The sequence below is a fragment of the Sturnira hondurensis genome, unplaced genomic scaffold (assembly GCF_014824575.4).
Source record: "Sturnira hondurensis isolate 20B ecotype Veracruz unplaced genomic scaffold, ASM1482457v3 Scaffold0014854, whole genome shotgun sequence".
NCBI classification, from domain to species: Eukaryota; Metazoa; Chordata; class Mammalia; order Chiroptera; family Phyllostomidae; genus Sturnira; species Sturnira hondurensis.
The window spans coordinates 4,845,017-4,862,811 of record NW_028087485.1 but is presented as its reverse complement, the minus strand read 5'-3'; the positions used below and the strand labels follow the sequence as shown (position 1 = coordinate 4,862,811).

The 17,795-nt window shown below is 37.0% G+C and overlaps 1 protein-coding gene across 2 annotated transcripts in view; it reads left to right on the top strand.

Moving 5' to 3' along the window:
* The window catches only part of MXI1 (MAX interactor 1, dimerization protein), a 76,347-nt gene extending 65,084 nt beyond the window's left edge, over positions 1-11,263 (top strand). The window contains exons 4-6 of one of the 2 annotated variants that reach the window (XM_037063965.1): positions 3,178-3,292; positions 4,432-4,603; positions 8,705-11,263. In XM_037063965.1, coding sequence (XP_036919860.1) covers positions 3,178-3,292; positions 4,432-4,603; positions 8,705-8,868 — 451 coding nt within the window. In that variant the 3' untranslated portion in view covers positions 8,869-11,263. The remainder of the gene's footprint in view (positions 1-3,177; positions 3,293-4,431; positions 4,604-8,704) is intronic. The other variant, XM_037063967.1, reaches the window with a different exon arrangement.
* Positions 11,264-17,795: the final 6,532 nt, after the last annotated feature.

Sequence of the window (17,795 nt, the reverse complement as noted above, 5' to 3'; positions counted from 1 at the left end):
AATGTGGGTGGCATCCCCTTGGTTACCTGCTATCCTTCACCTGCCATTAACCCTTTGTCATTCTACTCTCAAAATACCTGATTCAGTTCCAAGTACAAAAACTGTAACAAAAGACATTTGGCTTCCACAGATACACCTTTCCCACAGGAAGGCAGAAGACATCATTCACCACTTATCCTTTATACTGTTACCTATTTTGAGGACTGTATTTATAAAACATAGAAAATGGCATCATTGGCCTTTGTGAGACGTGATATCTCAGGATATGTTTTACTGGTGTAAGCTGTTTCTTGGAGCACACTTACAGTTACTTGACTGAAGAAATGTTTGGCAGTAGGTGATAAAAAATATTTTAGAGGACAGTGTGCCTTCTTTGTTCGTTCTTACACCTCACTCCCTTGACCTGTGTATCTCCTGGTTTAACTGTGCTGTTGTAGATCACCAGACTGCTAAACTTGGCGTATATATTTTTTATAGAATTTCAACTCAGTTGCTTTCCCTTGAATGGAAAAACTAAGATATTTTTAATTTTAGGTTTACACTTGGTCCCAAATATGAACTTTAATTCTTTACTCTTCTTTTAATTACCTTTGAAGAGCCTTGCTTTTCATAGACAAATTCAGTATCCCTGAAGTCCAAAGTCAAGTTTCAACCTTTTATGTCTACCTCCTCCAATTACAATCTCTTCTTTTTTCATTCAGATTCTGTTGCCCTTGCTGTGCTGTCTGTATGACTCATTTTATTATGAACCAAATGAAACAAAACAATATATTCTGTTCTCCAGTCTAGATTATACAGTCTTAAAGTTTGCTTTTTCTTTTTTTTTTACATCTCCCACACAAGCAAGCATCTGGTACATTGCTGAGTATACAAAAGTCATCTAATAAGTATACAACTGAATGATTAAAAGAGAGAGAGAGCAAGCCCTGGCTGGTGTAGCTCAGTGGATTGAGCACAGACCTGCGAACCAAAGAATTGTGGTTCAATTCCCAGTCAGGGCCCATGCCTGGGTTGCAGGCCAGTTCCCAGCAGGGGACGCATGAGAGAGGCAACCACATGTTGATATTTCTCTCCCTCTCTCCTTCCCTTCCCCTTTAAAGATAAATAAATAAAATCTTTTTAAAAATAAAAAATAGAATGTAGACATTTTAATATTGTGTTAGTCAATTTCTGCCCAGATTTTAATGACTTTAACTTATATCTCACAAAATAGAAAATTGACCCACCCATTTTTCCCGTGATATAAAGATATTATTGTGAAGTTTCTTAAACTAAAAAGTATTTCCTATATATACACTGAATTTTTTTGTTTAGAGCACTTTAAACAAAATCGGCAAGTTGTTATGGTGGCAACATACTTGTTAACTTCTCCAGTTGCTTTGTTAACTTTTTAAAGATGACTTAAGTCAGAGCCCTTGGGGACCTCTAATTTATTAGTGAGGTTCCCAAGGCAACAGTAACTCTCTCCGACCTCCAGTCATGGCATCAGTGCAATTGTGAGGTATGTGCTATAATGACCCTAATGAAGAGTTTAAAGACATTTTTAACAGTGAGTTTTCTTTTGTTTTTAGTCTGCTCAACAAGAGCACTCTGTGATCACATGAGAGACCTCACCTGAGAGGTTTTCCAGTTAAAAATGAATATTTTGTTAATGGATCTGTGATTTGAGGTAGCACAGCAGGGGAGGAAAGTAACTTTTTAATTATTAAATCACATTAAGGGGAATCTGTTGATTTAGGGAAAATAAAAACTCTTTTATCCACATCAGGTATGTCAGGTTTCAGCCTGGAGCTAATTATTAGAGTTGAATTTTTGAACTCAGTAGATTTGGAGTGGAAATACTAACAGACCTTTATAGCTAGGCTAGGGGGTACTGGGAGAATCTTAATAATTCACTAGCCAAATCTTTGATTTTACTACCTTTAATCATCCTTGCTTGTGTACCCCTCTTTTACAATGCTAGCATTCGAGAATTTCACTTGACATTATTTTATGTATATTAAGACAGAGCATAGTTTGGTGAGTAAGCTAATGAAACCATTTTGGCCCTCTTTGAGGAAAAAGTGGAAGATGTTTGTTCCTGGTACATTTGAGACACTTGTTAAATGTTCAGGTATAGCTTTTTAAGAGGTAGGGGCAAACTATGAACACATTTATGAATATTCTTTTCAGATATATTGTTAACTGCTGAATTATGTTATGCCTTATGAAACACAGGTCCAAAGGTGTGGACTAATACTGTTTTACAGTGGAATTACGTACCCAGGACTCTCATCATGGTGATCATAGTTCCTTCAGGGTATGGGGAAGGTAAATCCATAAGGCTGCCTGCTAGCATTTCCAGGAGAAATTTCCCCTAACTTGCCCACAGGATAGGTAAATTAAAGAATGCGATGACTTTTAGTAAAGGATTTTTCACCTGGCTTTTCCCCACATATAGAAAATTGCAAGTGGGTAGAGTAAGAGAGAGGGAGAGAGACAGAAATAAAAATTAAAAACCAATGAGCTGGTACACTGAAATATTAGGAAGCAAGGGACTGTTTTATAAGTTGTGGTTTCAGTGGCTAGAATTGATCACAGACCCATGTATTTTGCCTAATCCTATTTTCCTAGCTGGTTGCAGAATTTTGCTGTTTCTATTGTATTGGCTGTCATGAAGTTGTCATTTTTATAAGTGAGAAATGGTTGAATATCATAAATTTCATATGGTTCAAGCTGGTATATAACATGTAACACTGTAGGATAGCTGTATGTGTGTGTGTGTAAAAGATGGAGGTGAGGAAATGGAAATCTTGAGTTCAATAACTGTACTCAGGGCACCCTAGCTGAAAAAACCGCTATTCTAGCCTGCAGTTTTAGGCATTCAGAATCAAATACAATTGCCCTAGTATGCTCTCCTACATCCATTTGAGATAGTTTGTGGGGTGGGTTCAAATTAAATCATCTGTGACAGAGATTACCAGTGGTGATAACAATCTGAAGTGATCAGTAGTTGCAGGGCACACAGAAATGGCAGACTGAAAATCAGTAGGCATGCCTGCACTTGCAGATAAGGAAGAAGTGGGGACGCAACATGGTAATAGACTAAACAATATGCAAATTATTATTTGTCTTAAAATAGGTTTTAGGATGTTTCTAGTGGACTATTCAGACTGTGATTTGACTTTTTTGTCTTAGACGAGCTCATCTGCGCCTGTGTTTAGAACGCTTAAAAGTTTTGATTCCACTAGGACCAGACTGCACCAGGCACACAACACTTGGTTTGCTCAACAAAGCCAAAGCACACATCAAGGTGAGAATTTTAACTTTCATGTTTGCCCATGATTCTTTCAGTCTTGGTTTCATTAGAAGCAATGATTTCTGTTTATATACATCAACCAGCTCACCAGGGCCCTCCTTAAAAACTGACTCAAGAGAAATCCAAAAATTTGTCAGCTAATCTGATGGGAGGGGGCAACATAGCCTGATCAAACTAAATTGTTTTGACAGCATGGTCATTTGAAGAGCTGGGAAGACTGGAAAAATAATTACTCTGATGATACCCAGAGACAAGGCGGTTGTGCCCTCTGGTGGAGACGACTTCATTTGTCTGTGTGCCTTCGTGTTTTTCCATCAAACCACACTGCAGAGCAGGTTCTCTTTTGTGGAGATAACTGTACAGACTTTGGGAATTCCATACTGTTCTAGTAATGTGGCATTCATTATACACAAAAAAAGTGAAGAAAAACTATTTTTGATGTTTAAAAATATGTATTTATGTGTGTTTTTATATGCACATACACATATATGCATGGGGGTACCCCCCAATAAACAAGTTATCTTTTGGAGGGTAGACCCTTTGTATTAACAGGCTTCCCCCACTAGGTGAGTGTTCTAGGAACCCATCTATATCACTGTACCAGCTGGCATTGTTGTGTGAGACTGCGTTCGACCTCAGTGAAATTTTTTTGGAAGACTCTTTCAGTGAATGTGCCTGTTTCATGATGGATGCTGGGAGTGTACCCGCCCACACCATGCTGAGTGTTTAGCAGTTTTTGACCCAAAAAGGCATGACCCTCATGCCCCACCCTCTCTATCCACCTGATCTGGCCCCTAGCAACTTTTTTTGTTTCCCTGGATGAAAAAAGTCCTCATAGGGAAACATTTTGCTGACATAGAAGAGGTGAAACAAAACACAGTAGGAATACTAAAAGGCATCTGAATCAACGAGTTCAAAAACTGCATTGCATCAAATGGAGAGTACTTTAAAGGTGACTGAAGTTTAAACATGTAAGAATAAATACACAAGTTTTTATAAATAAATTCCAGGGTTTTGGGGTCTCTTCTCATTCTTGTATATTCATGTTTGCCAAAGAAATCTTTTGAGATGTTAGGTAAAAATCAGTTTTACTGTTTGTACTGGACTACACACAAACCTAAATCTCATTTTAGAAACTTGAAGAAGCTGAAAGGAAGAGCCAGCACCAGCTAGAGAACTTGGAAAGAGAACAGAGATTTTTAAAGCGGCGACTGGAACAGCTCCAGGGTCCTCAGGAGATGGAACGAATACGAATGGACAGCATTGGATCAACTATTTCTTCAGATCGCTCTGATTCAGAGCGAGGTAGGCAGTGTGCTCCTTACCTAATGAAATACTAAGAATCCCTGTATCTGGATTTAGGGAGGGTAGGTTTGGAAGCACTGTATTTGCTTTTTTCTCTTTGGCCAACACTGAAACATTCTAGGTTTTATGCAATCACAACATTGTCTAGTAATGCTCATATGAACTGTGGAGCTTTTTTATTGATTATATATATATATATATATATATATATTTAATTTTCTACTTTGAAAGAGTTTTAGACTTAGAGAAAAGTTGTAAGTTTTCTGCAGAAAATTAGAGTTCTCATATGCATATACCCTTCACCTAGGTTTCCCTCATGTTAACATCTTATATAATCATAGTGCAGTTATCAACCAGGAAATTAATATTCATGCAATACTGTTATTAATCTGTAGATCTTACTAAAATTTCATCAGTTTTCCTATTAATATCATTGGTCTGATACAGGATCTAGGGCAGGATTTCATGTTGCATTAGACAGTTCTTCACTATTTCTTTCATGACCATGATATTTTTGAAGAACATTGGCTCATTATTTTATATAGTGTCACTCAGTTTGGGTTTGTCTGATGTTTTAGAAAATCTTTTAAAGATTTTATTTATTTACTTTCAGAGAGAGAATAAGAGAGGGAGAGAAACATCAGTGTGCAAGAGATACATCAGTCGGTTGCCTCTCGTGCACCCCTAACTGAATACCTGGCCTGCAACCCAGGCATGTGCTCTGACTGGCAACTGAACCAGTGATTTTTCAGTTCACAGGCCTTGGCTGAGTCCACTGAGCCACACCAGCCAGGGCTGATGTTTTCTTATTTTTACATTGAGGTTATATATTTGGGGGAAGAAATATCATGGAAGTGATATTGTGCCCTTCTCAATTTATTGTATCAGGAAGATACATGATGTTGATATGTCTTATTATTGGTGATATTAATTTTGTTACCTATATTTTAAAGTGCCACACCCTCTGTTTCTCTTTCCGTCTGCCCATAGAACACTTATCTTTGGCAGAATTTGAGAAGAGCCTACCAAAAAGAAATTTTTTGAATTTTACTAATCTATTCATCCTAGCTTCTACATCAGGCCTCACACCACAATAAAAGATCCCAGAGATAAACTTTTTAAAATTTTACATTTGGGAAAATCAGGTTCATGAGATTCTTGAGAATTCTAAAACAAAAAAAAATTTGCACAATTTATTTTGACTTTTTATTATGGAAAATTTCATACATAAAAGTGGAATAGAATAACGAACTCTCATGTACCCATAATTCAGTTCGAACAGTTGTCAACAATTCTGTCATTTTTATTTTGTCTGTTTTCTACCACCTTCACCCTCACAATTGTGTTTGGAATGTTTTAAATCAAATCCCAGATAACATTATCATAAGTTTTCCTTAAATACTTCAGTATGCATCTTAAATAAGACTTCAAAAATGTAATCAGATTATTATCATATCCCTCAAAATTAATAAAATCAAATGATCTTATTTAATGTCATGACAGATTTTCTCAAAAATGGCATTTTACCAATCCAAAGTTTAATCCAAAGTCTACATTGAATTTGTGCCTTTTAAGTACTTTTTAATCTGTAAAATTTTCCCTCCCCACTTTTTTTTTGTACCATTTATTTATTGTAGAAACTGAAGAACTCAGTCATTTTTCTTAATGAATGTCTCACATTTTAGATTTGGATTGTTCAATCTTCATGGTATCATTTAACAGTACCTCATATTTCTTGTAAACTGGTTGATCTAGTTGCTTGATTAAATTCAGGGTTTTTTTTGTTTTTTTGTGTTTTGGGGTTTTTTTTGCAAGAATACTTCATAGGTGGTGCTATGCCCTTCCTGGTGTCTGCTGTATGTCTAGTTGTCCTTCTCTAGTGAGAACGGTGCTTAGTAGGTTCAGGTGTTGTCATCTGGATACTTTTATGAAAACACATCAGCCTTTCACTGAGTAGTTTGAGCAATCATTGGTGATTATCGCCCTGGTCATTATTTCATTAGGTATTACAAAATAGTGATTTTCTAATTCCATTATTCTTACATTTAGCTTTTTCTTCCAAAAAGAAGAGCATTTCCTTAAGGTTTTGGTTACTCTGAAATAAAGACGATACAGGGAAGATGGGATAAATGCTTGTTTTTGCTTTATCAGTTTTCTGAATAAGTTGGTGCCTTGGCAACCTCCAGAGTTAATAGGGCTTTTTGTTCTACAGTTTCTTTGTGATTATCTTATGAACTCATATTTTCATGTATTGAATGTGTTCAAATCCATTATAGTCTTTCTTTTTAATATGCAAATTTTCTATATTCTGTAGGTGCCTTTCAAATTGGTTTTTGATCCCTTTGACACACATTGGGAGTTCTTGGGTTTATTGGTTTTATTGTTGTTTTGCTTATATGAAAATATATTTTTATGTGGCACTCAGTGTTAAAGAATAGAACTTTCCCAGTGGCAACAGCAAGAACCTCTAGGACATGCTACATTTATGAGTGACAGTGAGGTGTAGCAGAAATACCCCTGAAACAGGGGGCTGTCTTTGATCCTAATCTTTTTTCTGCTGCTACTAGCAGTGTATCCTGTCAGGTCTTCAGGCATTAACTGTTCTTCCTGCTGTTATCTCCTCCTTGTACCTACCCACCTCCAAATTTTAAAGAGGGTCTATCTTCACTATAGTTTGTTTGGTTGTTTGCTTGTTTGTTTGTTTTTAGTATTTCCAGTGTGCTAGTGCCTTATCTAGTACTGTTCTTGTTCTTATCTGGCAGCCTTCTTTCCCAGTAACTTTCAGTAACATCTCTAATCCATTTGGCTAGAGCAGTCTCTCGTTTTAGTTTGTTTTGATTGAATTCAGCATTCTCTATTAGATAGGCTGTCTTCATTTTATTTCTCAATTATAGTTTGGATAAGTGTTCTCTGATGCTGGGAAACACTAAATCGCCTGTGAAGCATTATGGGTATGAAACAAATAGTTATGAATTCATAGGATTATTTGTACAGCTTGTTTGGACAGCTGCCTGCATTTCAGAAACAGATTTCTAAAACTTTTTGAAACAACAAGCCCTTTTGAAAATTATACTGTTCAAACTAACCTATTCTGTCTTCTTGCGCTCAGCAAGAATCCACTTTTCCTAAAGCAATTGTGATCAGTGTGAACCCTGAAAGTCAGTGCCAACTGTGAAACGTCAAGTGTTGAGTTTGTTTTAAGAGAATTGAAGAACCTTGGATTCATTCTAGTTGTTATAGGAGAAAACGGTTTTCCAGCTGCCTTTTATTTTTTAATTGTATATTGATTTATATTATTGGTGACTGTGTATGTACTATTTAACAAGATACCTATTGATAGCTGGGTCATATGTATATAGGGTTTTTTTCATCATGTTTGATTTTTGAAGTAAAGTTAAATACCACCACTGAAATAAATGCCTTTACTATGATCTTTACTATAGAACTCAGTATAATCCAGAGTTTTAAGCATCAGGTCATCATTTCAAGCTATATTTGACTGTGAGAAAATTAAATCGAAGACAAACCCATAGAGTCCACTTTATAGTGACTGGCTTATTTTGGTTATTGAATAGTCAAAGATCATTTTAATGAATCCTAGAAGTCTGAAGAGCTCTCTGTAGAATGATACCACCAAAGGCCTGGATGGATAAATTTTCTAGTTTGCCTATATTAAGTTTATGCTTTTCTCCCCCTTAAAGGCAACTCTGATTAATAAACAGCACTAAGAATTAGTTTCTAGTTTAATGCAAAACAGATGTTGTTAAACCACTTGGGGTTGGGATCTTTTAATATTGAGTACTAATTCCCAAATAGGCCAAGTGCTTTTGGTGGGAGGTCCAGACAGACTGGCGTCAAAGGCTTCAGTAAACCTGCTGCCTAAATTGAGACCACCACTGTATACCAGACATCCCCTTTTGCAAAATTATCCCTGTGTCTCTTCACCTTTGGTTCCTTCTGTTCTCTAGACATCACTGATAAGAAGTTTGTTCAACAATTATTTTATACTATAAAAAGTAATCACTTTTCCTCTGTTAGTTTTTTAAAGTGCCTATATACTAGATTACTAATGTTCTTTTTTTTTCCCCCCCTCTTTGGCAGAGGAGATTGAAGTGGATGTTGAAAGCACAGAGTTCTCCCATGGAGAAGTGGACAATATCAGTACCACCAGCATCAGTGACATTGATGACCACAGCAGCCTGCAGAGTATTGGGAGTGACGAGGGTTACTCCAGTGCCAGTGTCAAACTTTCGTTCACTTCCTAGAACCCAGCATGATATAACAGTGCAGGGCAAAACATTCACTGGGCCAAGTCAATCCAAACAATCTCTTAAATTGGGTTCATGATGCAGTCTCCTCTTTAAAACTAAACTAAACAAAATCATACTTGAACAAAAAGGTTATAAAGACCTCTTTTTAAGCAAATACTTAGCAAAAGCGAGGTAGAGCCTCCCCAGCAGAACAAATATTCATAATATTTATTTTTGGAAATCACAATTTCTAATGGCAGCAGAAAACTTGTGTGAAATTTTCTTGATTTGATTTGGTTGATTTGAAATTGGAAATTCCATCCTTTTTTTCTTTTCTAGTTTGCTCCTAGTATATTGTGTAGACATACTTAAGGATGGGATTATGAACCCTTCCTGAGCTTTATGGTCCTAAAAACAAAATCAAATCTCTAGTGATGACAAGACAAGATAATCAGGCATTAATCTTGCATAGCTAAAGAGCTATTAATACTCAGCCTGGGCCAGCTTATCATGAAGCCTGTGGATGATCAATTCTTTAATTAAAAAAATAAATAAAAGCTCATTTCATGCTCTGCAAAATGAGAGACTCCCATGAGGCCTTTTGAAAGGGATCATCACGCAGCTCAGCTTTCTGTTGGATTCCATGCTAAGCAAGCTAACCTTATCCTGCCTTGTTAGCACTAGGGCACCAACCCAACCGCCAGCTCCACAGTTAGCCACCCTTTAGGCCCTTGGGCAGCACGGGGGCAGTCCATGCATGACAGCCTCTACCACACAGGGCCTGTGCATTCGGATCGAGGGGCCAGAAGGGAAAGTTCCACGTGCCTCTTTGTCTGCGTGGGCCAGAAGAGTTGTGCACGCAGATTAGCAGGCCAAGGTCTGAGCCACGGCAGCGTTTTTATTTCAGATTTTGATAACTGTTTGTATGTGTTGAAAACCAAAATGACATCTTTTTAAAGCTTGTCCATAAAAAACATAGATGTCTTTTGTAGTGGAAAAACGTGGGAAAAAATCATCTATTTTGATGCAGCATTTGATAATGATAAAACACCTCACACCTCACTCTTTATAGTGCACAAAGTGAATGAGGTTTGGGCTAGGTAGAAAAAAGGTCAGTGCTGTTTTTGTTTTCTTTTATAATCATTATCTCTTACCAGCTTTTAACCATTTCATATCTATAGTAGACACACTATCATAGTTAACATAGTTAAGTTCCACACTTGTCTCATTTTAATGTAAAGATTTGCTTCCGGTTTTCTACAGGCAGTCTCTCTCCTTCCTCACAGTTCCACTGTGCAGGTGCTATGGTTGCTCTTATTAATATTTTCGTAAATGTTATTTTAAGCAAAATTTCTAGCCTGCACTTTGATGTCATGTATTCCCTTTGTCTTTCAAATTCCCAAGTTTCCCCATTGCTCTCTCCCCTCTCCCTTACCCCAGGAAGCCTTCTTGGAGACTTTACCCCTGGCTCTTTGAACTTTGTATACTTTAAATAATTTAACTACCCTTAATTACTTAAAAAAAAAGCTTTATGATTTTCATAACTTATTGCTGATTTTAATGGGTTGTTAATTTCAGTCCTGTAGTTTTATTTTGTTTAGCTAGGGCTGGGCAAGGAAAAAGAAAATAAAGACAACCTTATTTAGCAGTGCAGTTGAGTTGTGTGTGTAATGTCAGACTATCCTTTGTAAAGTAGCACTTTAACAGCTTTCACTGCTTCTGTATATGAAGTGTACCATCTTGATCATACACAATGCCTCAGCATATACTTACTTGTTCTTGTGCTCTTCCTGTGCCTCCAGAAAATTTATCCTTGATTGTGCTATGTTTGAGTGGAAGAAATTCTTTGAAGTAGATGTGTGAAAAACTGCATGCCTTTAGAAGTCCATTATTAGAACTTGCTACTTCAGGTGCTGGAGACTTAAGGAAAAAACATAAATTCATTTCTGTGGCCCAGGTAAATTATTTCTGGTTTCATTTAAAATTGCTCTTGGCTGGGTCAAAATATTGCTCTATATATTGTAGTTGCTTACTTTGACTTTCCCAAGTAAGACAGTTTGAAGACTCTGCTAACCACCATGGAAAGTAAACAGAAGCCAGTGACTAAGCTTCCATTTTGTTATTCCCATGCATTCACTTGCATCATTTGCCTCGGGCTGGAACTTGGGACTCCATTCAGGTGAACTTGAGGTGCTGCCATTTTGTTGTATATGTATTGGATGGTGGGCTGAGAAGCCTTTGTCACACACCTAGAATACCTATTTCAACTGCCCCCTAAATTACTCCTTCCCTGGGTTTGTTTTACTTGGGGGAGGGGAGGTGGATTGTATGAGTAAGAAGTATTAATTTTTTAAAAGACAAATCGACTTTGAAGATACAAAAGTTAATTGCAAGAAATAAAAATTGTGAACGAAGAATCCCTGAGTGCATTTTGTACCACCCTTCTCTATGAAGGAAAAAATATATAAACAAGCATCCACACTTTGAGAGGCAACTGTCACCTACATGTCTGTGTTGATACTACTTCAGCAGTCCAGAATTAACGGCAATTTGAATCTTTGCCAGGTCTAGAACTGACACAGGTGCTTTCTTGATTGATAACTCTTCCTAATGTAACTGCAATGGTTTATGGTATGTGGTAATCTTTAACAGCTTCAGGTAGGACACAAAGCCATTTGTCACTCTTGTCTGTTCTCCAAATATTGTTTTTAAGGGATCCCTTTGGTAGCACATACACTGAAAACAAGTCTGAAGTTCCTGTTTAGTCCCAACTGACCTGACGTAAGATCCCGTATATAAAACACCTGAGTGATGGTACAGGTAAATCCTATCTCAGCGCATGTTACCAAAGATTCAGATGATGCCATTGTTAGTTCCTGATTAGAAAAGCTTCCCTGGCTGGTGTAGCTCAGTGGATTGAGTGCGGGCCTGCGAACCAGAGGATCACGGTTCGATTCCCAGTCAGGGCACATGTCTGGGTTGCAGGCCGGTTCCCTGCAGGTCAACTCCCAGCAGGGGACGCACGAAAGGCAACCATACATTGATGTTTCTCTCCCTCTCTCCTTCCCCTCTAAAGATAAATAAATAAATAAAATCTTTAAAAAAGAAAAAGAAAAGCTATAACTCCCCCAGTGACAATGATAGCTTTTAGGATTATGAAGGCATTTTTAGTGATGATTATTGAGGCCAAGCTCCACACAGCTTCCTGGGTCATTTCGAATGAGAAAATTGTCTAGCCCCTTAGGGAAGGTTTTCTGCCGAGTTTTTCTTCTACTTGGAGCAACTAGCTGCCTTTTTCTTTCACCTTCCACCTAAAAAATTTCATACTCTCTACCAAAAACAGCGTAATATGGTAAGAACAAGGGTTTTGGTCACTTTAATTCCCAGTTCTAGTATTTGTTAAGGACCCTGGGCAAGTTACTTAATTTCTTTATGGAGACTGTTCTTCCTGAAAAGTTGATAAATACTACCTCCATCTCAAAAGGTTGTAAGGATTAAAATTGATACATGTAAATTACTACCCCTTCTTCAATCTAGGCGTTTGTAGCACCAAAATGACAAGAGGTATGTACTCCTCTACTTCCTCTGATGAAGGCAATCTTCTAATCTCCCCACCCTTGATCATGAATTTTAGTTATTCTGACTGTAGGTATTGCAGAGGACGACTTTCTATTAAATAAAATGGTTCGTTTTCACAAAATTCCATGGCAGGTTATACTTTGTAAGAAGTCAAGTTTGATGTCGTATACGATTTTTTAAATAAAGCCTTTATAAGATTGATGTATCATCGGTGTTAGTGATTACCTGATCTTTCTAAAAGAGGGGAGGAGGGACTAACCTGAGCTTGAGCATGTCACTCACTGATAGTAACCATTGCATAACTGAATGCTCCAGTTAATCTTTAGTGCTCATCTTGCCAAGGGGGGCGGGAGGGATCTTCCTGTCTCATATACCAGATCTAACAGGAAACCAGTTTTCTGATGGAATACATCTGATTCTTTTAATCAATCAGTATAATTCAAAATGTATGTACTGGCTGATAGCTTCTTGGTCGTTTTACCTTTATATAGAATCATATTATCAAGGGAAATGGCTTTAAATGAATCTTTTTAAAAATAACCAGCTAACTTCCTAGAATTTTGCAATTTTTTTCATTTCCTCAATCTCAGAGCTATGGAAGAACACTTGAAGTCTGTATTGATAGGGTAATATTGAGTTAGCCAAAAAGTCCTTTTACTGTCTGTAAAGTAAGAGACACATTTTTTTTTCATTTATACCAATAACTTTATTGATTTGGGTACTGTGTGTTAGCTACCTCCTGCTATTGGCTTCTAGTTGTGTAGAAGCCATTGGTGCTCTGAACATCTAATGCCTATGACAACCCAATAGCAAAGAATTATTTGGCCAAAATGTCAATAGTACCAAGAAACTTTGCAAACCACTTTTGACATGTTCCATTAGTCACAGCACCTTCCCCATACAGCGCACAAATCTTTCTCCCCATTTCAGTGGCATTTTTGCCTTTCTTGAAATAAGCATAATACGCCAAAATTGTTACTTTCTTCCATCTTCAATATTAAAATGGCTGCACAGAAATCCGCCAATTTTGATTTTTTTAAACATGATGATATGACAGCTATCACAATACATTCTGGCCAAATTGTTTCGAAGTTAGGAACAATTAAGCACTTCCATGGCTATTGTATTGAAAAACTAAAACTTTTGGCCAGCCCAATACCTGAAACATTTATTTTGGATTTTCAAACCAGGACCCAGAATGGCACTGTGAAAACAAAACCATAAATAAAATGTCTATGAAGTGTCTATAAATACTACAAATTTAAGTCATTGGTTTCTTCTAAATTACCGGCTTCATCACACTTTGAGAGCAAGGCCAACTAAACCTGACAGTACTTTGGGAGGGCAAAACTGGGCGGAAGGAACCAAAGTGATACTCCTGCTTCCTGCATACTTTTGAGCAATGACAATTGGACAGTTACCGTCTCGACCAGCCTAGCTGCAGCTCTCAGGCTTCAACCCATAGTTTTAGGACTTACGAGTCAAGCATTTTCTCCAAGCCTAAATTCTTTGTTTCTCTGGTCAGAAATTCACTGCATTTTGCTAAAATGAATACAGGGCTTGAAATGGGCCGGCGGGGGTGGGGGGTGGGGTGGGGATAAAAAGCGTATCAGTTTCACTGAAAAAGGGAAATCATGAGCCAGCAATCCACGTTTGGCCTCAAGCTGAAGAAGAGCTCTTCAAACAAAAGGCAAACCTTTTCTCATAATGAGTATAACCATGGCTTCAGCTGTGCTCTTAAAAAAGACTGAGGATACAAATTATAATTTTAATATATCCAGTAACTTAAGTCTGCTCTGGTTTCATAAAAATGAACTGGTGAGGTGTTCGGTGGAAGTAAATTACCAGTTTATTTCCTGGGAACTGAAAGGTAAGTATCTGTAACTAGATATTTTTAGCTAGTTGAGCTGTCAACTACCACAAGCCCAGTGTTACTCTCAGATCCGCTTTGCTGCCCTCAAAGGCCACAAAAGAACCACCTCTGTATATGTAAGCTGAAAGGCAGAGAAGGCATATTGAAGAACTTCACAGAAACCTAACACTTTCCATCTCATGTTTTCTTTTACTATGTATTTTCAGCCAGGCCAAAACAGATTCTTAGCATGTCAATATTGATTTCTGAACCTTAGAACATATGTATACACACATACACTTTTTAAATATAAGGATTCAATTACTTGGGTTTCTGTTCAACTACTGTATTACCTGTTATTTTGCCTGCTATGCTCTTCTCTACTGCAGTAAAAATTCAGTTTAGCTTGCAACTCAAAAATCCTAAATAATATTCACATTTAACTTGTAAATTACCATTTATAGTAATTGGTTGCTTCATAGTGTATTTAACACAAATTGATCAGGTATTTATTGAACTCTAGATTTAGATTTTAACTGTAAAACCTTGGTTTTAATTAACTTTCATTTAATATCCAAATTAAGGCAGAGTAAAATCAAAGCTTTAAAAAATTTTTTTTGGCTGAATTTGCAAATGCTTGTCACCTTTTATAATTACAATCTACAAACAATTTACAAAAAACTATGATTTTCCTTTGTTACCTGATGGTTTTTATTTTTTAAAAAAATATTTTATTTTTAGAGAAAAGGAGAAAGTGGGAGAGAAAGATCAGTGTGGTTGCCTCTCATGTGTCCCCTGCTGGGACCTGGCCTGCAAACCAGGCATGTACCCTGACTGGGAACTGAACCAGCGACCCTTTGCTTCACAGGCCCATGCTCAATCCACTGAGCTACATCAGCCAGGCTCCTTTGCTTTATTAAAGGTGAACACACTCAAGTTAAAACTGCATTGTGAAGGAAACATGGACACCCTTGTGTGAAAAACAAGGGTTTTTTTTTAATGTTACAATAAACAATGAAAATGCATTAAGATGAAAATGCATTTTAACTTAATGCCTAGTCTTCATACTTGGGCTAAGAAAACTGACACTTAAGGTAATTTTTTCTTCAATCTCAAAAATTAAACTGCTTTTATATGGGGTGAGCAAAAGTAGGTTTATTGTGTATGGAAAAAGACATCCAAATTATGATTATTACAATAGCTTTATTAACTCAGAATGTCACAGTAAACCCACTTTTGCCCACACTTGTATTTACACCAAAACATGGATCTCAGCCAGGAATGCACATCAGAATCACCTGCGGAGTGACAGCTACACCTTAGCTTTGACAGGTCTGGGGTAGTACCTAGGAAGCCCTATTTTGAAACAAGTATAACTTGTACTCCCTTCACATTAAGGATTATGCCCTAAGATATTCTAATATAAAATTCTTAAACTTTACTAGGATATACAAGTTTGGTCATTGGACATATCAGTAATGTTTACAATTAGGGGCCACAAATTGTAAGCAATGGGTATTTGTATTACCCATTTTAATACAAATTGCTGTTCAAATTAAGGAAAAAGATCAGAAATTCACCATTACCACTCTGCACAACAGCCAACACTTCTACAGTGCTTACCATATGCCAGGTACTCTACTAAGCACTTACACATATTAACTCACTCATCCTTACAACTTAATGAAACAGGAATTATTCATTTTACAGCTGAGAAAACTGAAGCAGCAAGGAGTCAAGCACACAGGTAATAAGGGAGCCAGGATTCAAACACAGCAGTCTGGCTCAAATCCTTGCTAACATACCTTTCCACATGTTAATTTTAAAAGCATGTTATCTGTGATTAGTACAATTTTATTTTTTAAAAATATTTTTTACAGGGAGGGGAAGGGAAAGAGAAGAGGGAGAGAAACATCAGTGTGTGGTTGCCTCTCATATGGCCCCCACTGGGGACCAAGCCCACAACCCAGGCATGTGCCCTGACTGGGAATTGAACCACGACCCTTTGGTTCACAGCCCGCGCTCAATCCACTGAGCTACACCAGCCAGGGCTATTTATATAATTTTAAATTGTTTATTCGGGAGTAGTAGGATTGTTCTTTCCTTGAACTCTCCAATAACACAATGAAATGTCAACTTTTGAAAAGATGCATGCAATCATAGCTACTTGGGGGCCATACATGACTAACCATTGGATCTGTCAATTACCAAGCTTGTCTAGCCTCCCTTCTTAACTCTAAATTTTGTAACAAAACTTCGTAAGACCAAGTGTCAGAGTTGGTTTCAGAACACTTGAGAGCTTAACCACCTTCATTTGTAAGATACTACAGGTATCATGAAATGCTTCTCATTAAGCATCTTCTCAACTTTAACACAAGAGAGGTACTCTGTCACCGCAGGCATCCTAACTTTCTAGTCCAGAAACACTATCATCCTGATGCCTAAGTCTTTGACACAAAGGCTCCTGAAAAAAAATGTCATAGAATACAATTACCTTTGCTCCTTGTCCTACTGCAAAGCCCTCCAAAAAAATTAATATGCAGAAAAGGTCCATAGGTCAAACAAGATACAAGTCTCAACACACAAGCACCAGGTGAATGACAATCATACTAAAATGATCTCACCTAAACCCATTTGGTGTGGTCACTCAATTATACCAAATGTCTGTCCTGTGTTTTTAAATAAAAGGGTTCCATTGCAGTCCTTCAAGGATGTTACTGATTATTAGCATATTACAACTAGTAACAAGAACATTAGTATATTTAATAAGTTTTTCAGGCTAAGTGCCCTATTTTTTTACTGTAATTTGGACCTTGTATTTAAAACACACTTCACCTTTTATTCTATCCCTGTGACCATAAGTTAAAGGAAGTAAAAGTAATCTCCTGGGTTGGAAGGTGAAGGAGCGTGATGAAAAATTCTACCTCTCACCACTATCCTCCTGAAAGTTTCAATTTACCAAAAAAAAAATTAAAATTCATCAAATAAAAAATTCTTCCCATTTTACCAAAAATTTGCCAACTCTATACAAAGTTCAAGTCCTTGAAATAAAACTGATTTAACCTTTAGAATCCAATTTCTTATGTCTAAATGGAAGAGGAGTACAAAAGGATTTATTGAAATCTTTATCATACTCATTCTCTTCTGTGGAAATGATGTATGCAAGTACAGTGAGGCTTAATTATTATCAATGCTGGCAGCTAAGCCTTTACACCTTTCTGAGGACACACCCTGGAGATTTTTTAAACATTTTATTTAATAAAAGTTAAACATACAAAAACTGAAATTAACACATCCTAAAAAATCATCATCTTCCATTAATAGGAAGATCCTTTTCTACGCATATATTTGGCTTAAACTCAACTCAGGATAACTGTGATGTTCACTTACACCAGCAAATGCTGACAACTTGATCTAGTTAACAAAAATTCCAAATTCAGCTAACATGAACATAATGTACAGGGGAAATTATGGTCAGATTAATGCACAAGAAATACAGTAAATTTTTAAT